At 37.5% G+C, this 11,753-nt stretch overlaps 1 protein-coding gene across 1 annotated transcript; it reads left to right on the forward strand.

Moving 5' to 3' along the window:
• The first annotated feature begins 3,401 nt into the window (after positions 1-3,401).
• LOC113750773 (protein FAR1-RELATED SEQUENCE 5-like) lies at positions 3,402-5,171 on the forward strand. Its single transcript, XM_027294715.1, has one exon. The coding sequence runs from the start codon at positions 3,402-3,404 to the stop codon at positions 5,169-5,171; it is 1,770 nt and encodes a 589-aa protein (XP_027150516.1).
• The last annotated feature ends 6,582 nt before the right edge of the window (positions 5,172-11,753 follow it).

Below are 11,753 nucleotides of genomic sequence, written 5' to 3' on the forward strand. Positions count from 1 at the left end.
ATCCAACATTTTGTTCATGCACAACACCTATTACAATAAACATACATCAATGCAGTCCCAAATACCATATTCCATTTTCAATCTAACATTTATGTTCTCTTTCTGTCCTGTACCTGTTAATCCAAACCATGTAACAGTTAAAGGACAACATGTATGACTTATCTAACATTGTATTCATGCACTTGAACTAATATAATAGACATACAGTAATGACGATCAAAATACGACATACCAATTTTACACTAATATTTGTGCTCTATTTCTTCTCTGTGCCTGTTAGTCCGCAAAAAGTAAGACTTAGCCAACATTGTGTTCATACACACCAACTGCTACACTAGACATACAGATCTGAAATATCAAATACAACATACCCATCCCAAACTAACGTTTCTTATGTTAATACTTTACACTTAACACACCATATCAATGTTTCTCCATGTCACTTTTTTCTCACATACCATAACATTATTTTTAGCCAGCATGCTGTATGATCCATCCTTCACTGAATTATCTTGTGACTATTTGATAACGCAGTGTATCACACACTCAACATATTGTACATCTACTCAGCATATAGTAATTTGAACGTACACCAATTTTTTACACCTACGAACTCCCTCCCAAATCCATGCACACATTTTCTCAAGCGGTTGTGCCGCAACATTTTCCCCTCCTTTCCCACTATCCTGTTTCGACGATCAAAGGCTAACACGTAATGCTCCTATCACGCTGCACTTATCAATTACTATACACAAAATTTTGCATGTGTGCCATCCCTCTGTACAATCATCATAGTGTACACCAACAACATCCAGAAAGTAAGGTTTTTCCACTTTTTGGTCAAATTACATGCATTACTATATCATTCTAGGCTTCCTCATGTTTTACCTGACTGATTTGTGGTCGTTCACTACTTTCGAATCCCACGATCTTCCACTTTCAAACTTGGGTTCAACTTTCTTCTTCTTTTATTAAACCCCAATCACCAAAAACTTTTACTTCCGCCACCACTTCTTCCTTCTCTTTGCTCTTATTTTCCTTCAACGATGCCGCTGTTCCACAACTTTTGCCAATGTCGCACTTTGTTGCCCGTCTTCTAGTTTCCTCTTTTAGTTCCTCCACTCCAATCTTGCCCTATTTTTTTACATTTGTTAATTTCAGCAACCGCTTCATTTGGGAGGGAGTGTAAGTGGGGCTCTTCTTGGGGAACGTTTCATTTTAGGCGGGACTTTGCTTGCCATTGGTGCTGACGGTCCGTTACGGTCAACACCGTCATCTATTTTTTTCCCTTCATTTATATTGAAACGACGTCGTTTTGGAAGTCTGCTAAAGGCTGCTGACGTGGTTCATTTCTTGCCATTCCTTTCTGCTTGTGAGGAGACCGCTTGGGAACGGTCAATCTGATGACCGTTCCCGCCCCGTACCCGGATACGGGGCAGGAGCGGTCCTCAGACGACCGCTCCTGAACGGTCTCCTCACAATAAAAAACGTGAGGAGACAAATGAGCCAAGTCAGCAAGGCTGAAGCAGGGCACAAAAACGACGCCGTTCCAAATAAAAAAATGTTGACTTCCAAACGGGAGCAGACGGAGCAAACGGAAGAGAATTGGTTTTTGAAATTCAAGTTGAAATTTTGAATTAGCCGCAGAAAATAAAACTGAGGGAAGCGTCTTCATGTGCTTGTGAAGGTAATCTACTCTGACCAACCACTCACTGAAGGTAGAAAGCTGAAATTCGGGTGGGATTCAACCTACTGGATGTTTCTAGATGACGTGGGTGGAGTCTACTCTGATAAACGTAGCAATTGACAGAAAAGTGGGTGGAGAGGCAGGCGGCATGGAAGAAGCAAACAGAGATGAAGCCAAAGTTTGTCCGTAAAACTGAATAGCAGAAGCAGCTGTGGTCTCCAATTGGGTATAAGAGTGTTGTATGTAGCGGCGGTAAGGTAGAAGCAAATAGAGGAAATTCAGCATCTCACGAACCAAATTTTGTCCTTCAACTTAATAGCAGAAGCAGCTACGTCTCCGACTTCGGTGAAACGTGAAGCGTATTAGCAGACCAAGGTAACATGACTGAACCATGTCAGTAATTGTGGCCAATAATTTGTCACCCAAATGCACATCTGTTAAAGGAAGGATGAAATTAGAATCACTGAAGACATAATATGAAGATGATAGAAGAATAGTGAAGTTGTACTGTATTTGTATTTGTGTACCGTATTTGTGTGTGTGAGCATTCAACTTTTCAGTGATGGACTATAATGGGATAGTAGTTTTTGGAAGACCTAGGGTTATGTATTCAAGTAAACCGTCGACTGAAATTAGGGAAAGATGAGAGAAACAAAGTCACATTTAACATTAATGAATATACATCTTGTTGTAAATTAGTTACATGTTATAGCCACCGTATTACAATTTATATGAATCATTGTGCATGTAGTAATTGGTCCATGCTGATGAAGCAATATTAGTTTGCCCCTCTCCTGACCATACAGTGTGTATAAAATGGAGGCGTAGAGTTGAATGAGATGAAGCAAAGAAAAAGACACATATGTGAATAATAAATGGGTGAACCTTGTGTTGTAAGTCAATTACATGATATAAGAAATATATTATAATGAGTAGAAAGTAGGGTTATGTATTCAAGTAAACCATCGACTGGAATTAGGGAAAGATGAGAGAAACAAAGTCACATTTAACAAGTGAATAAATATACATCTTGTTGTAAATTAGTTACATGTTATAGCCACCGTATTACAATTGATATGAATTATTGTGCATATAGTAATTGGTCCATGCTCATGGAGCAATATTAGTTTGCCCCTCTCCTGACCATACAGTGTGTATAAAATGGAGGCGTAGAGTTGAATGAGGTGAAACAGAGGAAAAGACACATATGTGAATAATAAATGGGTGAACCTTGTGTTGTAAGTCAATTACATGATGTAAGAAATATATTACAATGAGTAGAAAGTACTTGTTTGGCCCTCAAAATGTAGAAAAAGTAGAAAATGTGGAGTTGGTTTATGCGGTTGTCATTAACGAATGACATAAGGTCCAGTGAGCTAAAGAACCTAGAATCAAAATATAATCACCAGCGTGGATGTACTTACAGTTAAAATAGACTTACATCGTGTGACCAATACATTACAGTCCGTATAAGTTAGTGTACATGGAGTTATATTTGTACATAGATAATGTCGTTGTCTTAGAGTAAAAGTAAGGTGATGTGAATCATTAATCATATTGATAAACGTAATAATAGGATTTGGTATATGAGTAATGTGTGATTCATAACACATTATAAACGGTAATATACATTTATATTGTCGTTTATGTACATACTATTCATGAAATGTTGCAAATTAGGGTGTTTGATGCATAATTGGCAGGAGCAGAAGTAATGGATTGCAGCAAATTGGCAGAAAATGGGACCCCTGAGTTAGGAATGGAGTTCAACAGTGAAGAGGATGCGTACAAGTTTTACAACAAGTATGCCTTTAAAATGGGTTTCAGTGTACGTAAAGACTATCTGAATAACGACAAAGACGGCGTGACCACGTCTAGGAGATATAGTTGCTGCAAGGAAGGTGTGAAACGCAAGTACGAAGGTGATGTGATGCCAAAGAGGACACGAGCGCCGACGAAAACAGGGTGTGGAGCTAAGATGGTTATCGTGTTGTTTAGAGGGACAATGAAGTACCGTGTGCATGACCTTGTCTTAGAGCACAATCATGAGTTGCAAATTGCTCAATGTGCTCACATGATGCCATCACAAAGAAAAGTGAGTGTGGCTCAAGGATTCCAAGCTGAAATAAGCGAGGATGCTGGGCTTTCATTGAAACAGAGCCATGAGCTTATGGGAATGGAAGCAGGTGGGATGGGTAATGTGGGATATACTCGGGATGATCTTAAACGATATCTTCGAACGAGACGGGAAAGGAGCTTGAAATATGGAGAAGCAGGTAGCATGCTGAATTATTTTCAAGAGCAAACACTGGAGAATCCATCCTTTTTTCATGCCGTACAGCTGGACTGTGAAGAACAAATAACGAATATCTTTTGGGCTGATGCAGGAATGTTAATTGACTACAACTTTTTTGGAGACGTAGTCACATTCGACACAACCTACAAAACAAATAAAGAATACCAGCCACTTGGAGTATTTGTGGGTTTTAACCAGCATAGGCAAATTGTGATATTCGGTGCTGCCCTTATGTATGATGAGACGATAGATTCTTTCAAATGGGTGTTTGGTACATTTTTAGAAGCAATGTACGGAAAACATCCAAATACCATACTAACCGACGAAGATCACGCCATGGCAGCCGCTCTTTCAATTGTCATGCCTGAAACATTTCACGGTCTATGTACGTTTCACATAAGGCGTAATTTTATGAAACATCTTGGCAATCACTACAAGGAAAATAGTGATCTTCCATACATGTTTGGTGCCTGCATGTATGAGTTTGAAGAAGTGGAACAATTCAATAGGGTGTGGGAGGCGATGGTGAAGAAACACAATCTTGAAAATAATGAATGGCTCTCCGGGTTGTATAGAATTCGCGATAAATGGGCAAGGTGCATGATAAAAGAAAGATGGACCGCGGGAATGCGAAGCACCCAACTCAGCGAAAGCCTAAATGCAGCAATTAAAAATCATTTGAAACTGGATCATGACCTTGTGCAGTTCTTTAGACATTTCAATCGGGTGGTTGATGAAAAGAGACATAATGAACTGATCGCAGAATATGAAATGAGGCAAAAGCTCCCCATGGTAGGGTTAAGGCAAACACCTATGCTTGTGCATGCATCAGAGACGTATTCACCAACCGTATTTGTTGCATTCCAAAATGAATATGGCGAGTCAACAGCTATGGTTATATTGAGACAACAAGATGCAGCGATGTTTGTGGAGTTTGCGGTCATGAGGTATGATGGAGGACCTGAAAGAACAGTAGTATTCAATCGGAATGATCTAAGTGTACGTTGCAGTTGCAAAAAATACGAGAATGAAGGCATTTTATGTGGGCACGCGTTGAAGGTGTTTGATACCGTGGGCATAAAAATAATTCCTCCTGAATACATTAAGAGGCGATGGACAAAAAGACTCGGGCTGGAGACTGTTTTGATCGGCGAGGACAGGAAGTTGTGGCTGATCCTAAAGTCATGATTTCAACTCGTTATCGGGAGCTCGCTCCAGCCATGATTAAGGTCGCAACTCGAGTAGCAATGTCGGAGGACACCAGCAAAGTAGCAATCACTATCACATCCAATTTGTCAAAGAGAGTTGAGCTCCTCCTCTCAGAAAGCGAAGAGCAACCTTTGCAAAATCAAAAAAATCTGAATATGGAGGAACGAGATAAAATTGAAATTGTAAATGAAATGGGGGAGGCAGTAGTCGCAAGAGGCATTAAAAAATGAGGCGGTGGAAAGAAAAGTAGAGTGATGCGAAGTTGGGTCGATAAATTTGACAGAGTAAAAAGAAAATCTAGATTATCAAGGACTACACAGACTACGGTATGGATCAAATTTTGGTACTTGGGGAACATTTATGCTAAAACTAATTTATTGTTATACTATTAACTAAAGTTTAGATAACATTTATTATGAAATAATATTATTGCCGTGTCAATACTGTAGGTCTCAGAATCGGAGCCGACATCGGTTTCATTTGAGGAATACATGTTTATGGGATGCCGTTCATCTACTGATTCTGTTTCGGTTAGTATAAAATGGACATGACTCTTGCTTTTATTTAGATGTTTATAACAGCATAAATAGTTACATTGATGTTATATTGTGTGATAATTTTGTTACGGTCGTCATCCCTTCTGATATACGTATTTTTTTTGTCTTATACAATGATTTGGCCCATACGAAACTTGTAGACGCATTCAATGAGTCAGACAGTGAATGACCCTCCAAATGCTGTTGCTCCCGATATCGATGAAAGTCAAACGGTATGCATACATTTAGTAGTTAAAATAAAACCTTCTTGTTCATGTAGTAGAGCTACATTTTTTTCTTTAATTGTAATGGTGGGTACCCGAAGGCTATCAAATCATGCAAATTATGTAGTTAACGTATGCTCGCTTTAATAACGTATTATTTTTTATTATTCCAAGGTCCACCGTTTGGCTAATCAGGGGCCTCCTGCAAGTGTCCCTACATAATGGATGCATCCCAGATTTTCTATTTTTTTCAAGCACAACTCCGTCAGAGATGTCTTATTGGTCTGATATATCATTTTTGTTATAATGTCTAGTCCAATTTAACTTTATAAGTGAGCAATATAGGCACTGGTAATGATTTGTTGACAGTCGATTACTTATACTATATATTGTAGGAGGAGCGTGGGGCAATTTCAACACACTGTGATGTTGATGCATATCATGTATTTGCACCATCACCTCAGGTGACAAACTTTTATCGTTACAGCACATATTTATGTAATATTATTAATTGGAGACTTGGACATCGTATATCATTAATCGTATATTTTATTAATAATATTTGCTGATTTGCCATCGTTACGCATTTCAGGGAAGAAATAACACACAGGGATTGCAACTACGCGTTGATGTCGCCTCCCCCGAGAATAAGGTTGATGAATAATGTGTAACTATACATTTTGAACGAGACATTAAGTGTTTGTCCCAACCTGAGAATGCTGCATATGTACGTTACAAGCAGTTAATAAGCTGTTACAACTTATTGACGAGGTTATACAGGCACCATTGATGTTTCACTCTTTTCAAATTTAGACAAGTGAATTACAATTGTAATCGCATCTAGTGTTAATAGTCATCAATAGTTTGTATTGGGTTGTATAAAATTGTAGTTAATTATAAAGTTGGCAGAAAATTGAAGTAACAATTTTACAATAGAATTGAACGTGTTTTTTGTGTTCGGATATTTTTCACTAAATTGACCATAACAGTTGAATGATTGTCGTGATATGTATACCATTGTACTACATTCATTTGCATACCTTAATAACATATTTATTGGCTTAGATCGTACCGCCAAAGGTACTATGTATAAGATAACACAATCTAAAGTATAAATTGTCTTGATTTTGTTATGATGATAAATTGGAATTATTATTGGGCTATTTTTATAAAAACATTATCATTTAGGCCATTTGTTTTGCATCGCTTGACGAATTTAGTGCACCATTGACATGATATATCACAGGCACAGCTATTGGTATTACAAGTTTTTAGGTTAATTAAATTATGGTCAAGTCAGGTCACGACCACATGTTGGTAATAGGTGCGCATAAGAAAATGATTCATTGGAGAACTAATTTGTAACGTTAAAATGAAGTTTTACAATGCAACAAAAAGGAAGAACGAACAGTACACAATGGGTTACAACCAGTTAGGGATATGTTACTGTTACGTTACCACTAGTTAAGACTGTTTAACAGGCATGATTAATATCGAAATATGGTAAGCAATTTGTTTGAGTAGAGATTATAATGAGTATAATTCGATTGGATCATGACCTGTCCTCCAACAACAATTGGGTCGTGAATACCCAGTTATAGGTCGGTCACCTTACTTTTCAAGTGTAACAAGAAGTTACAACCAGCATATATACGTTACAAGAAATTAATAAGGTGTTACCGCTTATTGATGTGCTTGTACAGGCACCTTGTCATTTGCTTGTATGTTAAAACTTAGACAATTTGTTTATAATTGTATTAATGATAAGTATTACAGATAGTATTACAGGCACTTCAATAGGTAGTACTCCTTCAGTACAGAAATGAACTTACAATTGGCGGCTCGACTTGGTTCCACGTGACCACATAATAAGTAACAGTTTCGCAGAAAAACATGATACTTCGTTGGGACAAGTAGTTTGAAAGTAGGGTAACTAATATTTAAAATGCAACAAATTTTGATTACGCCATGTACCATTTTGAGTTACAACTAGTTATAAATATGTTACAATACATTACAACTAATGAATTTGCAATCGGCAGTTTTTCATCTTATCTAGTTAAAACTAGTGATATTACAACTAGAAATTTCCTGATATTACAACTAGTGATTGTAGTACTAGTTAATATTTGATGAACCTTTCCTCTTCTCTTGTTTGTGCAATTGCGCTTGGCACAAACAACAAGTCCTCCCCCCAACACTTTTAATTTCTTAGACACTTTAGTAAGTGTCTAATGAGAACATAAAGATGGTCGATTCGAACCCCAAAACAATTGATGTAGCGAGGCCTTCTCGAACATCTCCTTAAATTAGCGAGATCTTCTCGAACATCATACAACCTACTGGCTGCTATTTGGCACCCAAGAACTTGATTGCTGTGTGAACCCTCTATTGATGACACTACAATTGAAGTTAGAGGAGGGTTGAAGAATACTAATAATAAATTTCAGGCACGCGTTCATTGCCACCATTCAGTAGAATGATATGGGAAATGTGAAGTAATTTAAAGTGAAAAATGTTTGTGCAGTAATGAAAGGTTGACGAAAAATTTTTTGTTGTTGAGGGATATACTACTGCACCCGCTCCCTTTTATAGTCCGCCGGACCCGAACAATGTGCTAAAATATCACTGGACAATGCATTCCAGGGCAAACAATTTCGTCCTGGCAGTGGAAGCTGTAGAGTTCAATGCATGCCATTGAACTGTGTCACATCTGTTCAGACAATAAAACAAATTATGCAGCTTTTGTCATGAAATGACCTGTACACCAATATTAAGGGTCACGTGGATAAAGAGTTACACATCAGTGGCCTGTACGTTTCACTATGTACGGATTGCATTACAACCAGTTGAGTGTATGTTACAATTCATTATAACTAATGAATTTGCAATCAGCAACTTTTCGTCTGCTCTATTTAAAACTGAATAATGTTCCAACTAGATATTCCCCGATATTACAACTAGTGATAATACAACTAGTTAATATTCGATGAAACTTTCATATTCTTTTGTTTGTGCTATTGCCCTTGGCAGAAACGATAATTCCTCCCACTGACACATTAAATTTCTTAGACACTTTATTAAGTGTCTATTGAGAATAGTTACAATGATCGTTTCGAACCCCAAAACATTGGGCAGCAAGACCTTCTCGAATATCTCATTAAAATAGTGAGATCGACATTTTTGCATATGAAGCCAACTAGTATATCACGGGAGAAGAGACTGTAGACTCACATGCAGTGCTTGAACCATGTTAGATAAGTTTCGTTACATACAAAGTGTCAGATTTGTAGTACCGACAGTGAATATACGTGTTACATGCTGTTTCTAATCGTTTACAGGACAGCAATGTCGTCCCAAATGTGGAAGCATCATGATGGGTCACATGCTGCTAGTGAACTATTTCAAATCAATTCAGACAATAAAATTAATTTTGCAGCTGTCTTCTTGTTCTGGTCCTGTACACCAACTTTGAGAGGGGTGGAAGACTACTAATAATAAATTTTGTATTCGGGTTCATTGCCACCCTTCAGTAGTATAAAAATGGAAAGTGTGAAGTGGAATACAATGAAAAGTGTAAACGATAATGAAAGGGGGATGAACAAACTTTTGTTGTTGTGGGATATAAAACTACAACTGCGCCCTTTAATAGTCCGCATGACCCTCCCAATGTCCTAAAACATCAAGGGCCAACGTATTTCAGACCAACAATTTCGTCACGACAGTGGAAGCTGTAGAGTCACATGCAGCTGGTGATCTATGTCATGATTCATTTTGGACAATAAAATAAATTTGACAGCTTTTATCATGGAATGACCTGTACACCAACATTAAGGGTCACGTGCATACAGGGTTACATATCAGTGACCTTACGTTTCACTATGTGCATACACAGTTACAGTCTACAGGTAAGTTACAAACCTTCGACAACATTTTTTTGGCCCAGGTCAGATGTGTAACACTCTATGGCCTTGCAAAGTTTATGACCTAAATTTACTACCTCTGTGTGCGATTCGTACCTCCTCAACCGGAATAATAGTGTATTATTTCTTTTTATGTTATATAGTAAAAAAATTGACTTTTACGGTGTTATCGTTTTAGACACAAAGGTGCATTATCAACATTGACCCTGTGACTCGACGAGATCAACAATAATATTGTTTTTAGATATAAAACCTTGTTTGGTTACCACTTGCACAGCTACAACACCTGTTGCGCCTAAACTATGTCAATTCAGAATATTTAGGTACAAAGCGTGAAATTTGTAGTACCGCCACTGTTGATAAGTGTTACGTCGCGTGGGTAATCAGTTACAGACAATAACACAAATTTTACAGCTTTTATCGTGAAATAACCTGTACGCCAACATCGTGGGTCACGTGGATACAGGGTTACACATCGTTGAAGTTAAATTTCACTATGTCCATACACAGTTTCATTATTTTTCACGGCAACTTGCAAGGTTATGTAAGATAAATTATTGAATTAGTACACGGCATCTATGGTTTACTACAGCTTGCTCATCAACTGACAAAATGAGAAGCCAACAGTTGTTAGAAGTACCTACTTTGCGTTAATACCATACAAGGATGAAAAACTACCCGCCAAACCGCTCACGAATACGGGTCCAATCTGGATAAAGCGGAGTCAGCGAAAAATTGCTATTAGTAGCAACAGAAGGGCGACCGCTACCGAAATCCTCATGAAGGTTTTCATTTGTCGAATGTCGTGTTCGATGCCGTGCATATGGTGCGAGAACGAGGTTGAATCGTGGAGCACTCTTCCGGGACTGTCGAAGGAGCTTTCTCTGCTTATAGCCTGTCGATTAGGTGAGGTGGGATAGTAGTTAGTCTGAATTTGCTCGTCATCCCTCCCTATTGGATGGCACCAAGCAAAGAAAGTACATGCTTTTGTTTCACACACGAAGTACAGCAACCCCTTCGTTGGTTTCTGTGACTCGACGATCTTCAGGGCTGCCCTTCTTCCACAACTACAGTAGCGATATTGGTACCTTAGGTCAGTAGATCCGCCTCCAGTATTGCTAGATGAAGACATTAGAAAGATGTAAACCTCCCTTGGAGCAGATGTTAGGAATTGATGTAATAAGGGATGATGTAAAGGTAATGTGTGTTGAACGGGATAAGTCACAAAGCTTCAGATTTAGGTGTGTGGGAAGAGACGATATAGGAAAAAATACATTTTTCATCCCCAACGTTTAAGGTGTTCACTAATTTCGTCACTAAATTTTCACACAAAACACATTTCATCCTCATAATTTTGTAATTATGAACAATTTTGTCCCTAAAATTTATGTATAACACATTTCATCTTCATAATTTTATAATTACTACCAATTAAAGGATTGTTAACCATTTTAGACATAATATCATCACATGTCCCATTCATAATTGTATTATTAATACTTAATTCAATTATTGATTAAATTATAGAAATAACAACAAGTGTTTTTTTGATACGAGACTATATCTATTTTTTTCCTTTAAATGGTGATATGATATATTTGAGACTAAATAAATAGATTGAAAGATAAATAGATGATTGAAAAACATGTATATGATACAACAAAACAAAATCTTGCAAATAAATGACAATCTAAACCATTCATTCTTTTGTATTAATATTTTTCTCACATTTTCGTGTACCTCATTGTGATTAAGAAGAAAGTAATGGTGGCTAAAAATTTCTTAGTCTTTTTTGTACTAAAATGAGAAAGTGAATAAAGAAAAGATTTTTGAGGTTTTAGTTAATCCATTTTTTTCCTAATGGCCATGTTGTGATTA

The sequence above is a fragment of the Coffea eugenioides genome, chromosome 10, assembly GCF_003713205.1.
Source record: "Coffea eugenioides isolate CCC68of chromosome 10, Ceug_1.0, whole genome shotgun sequence".
NCBI classification, from domain to species: Eukaryota; Viridiplantae; Streptophyta; class Magnoliopsida; order Gentianales; family Rubiaceae; genus Coffea; species Coffea eugenioides.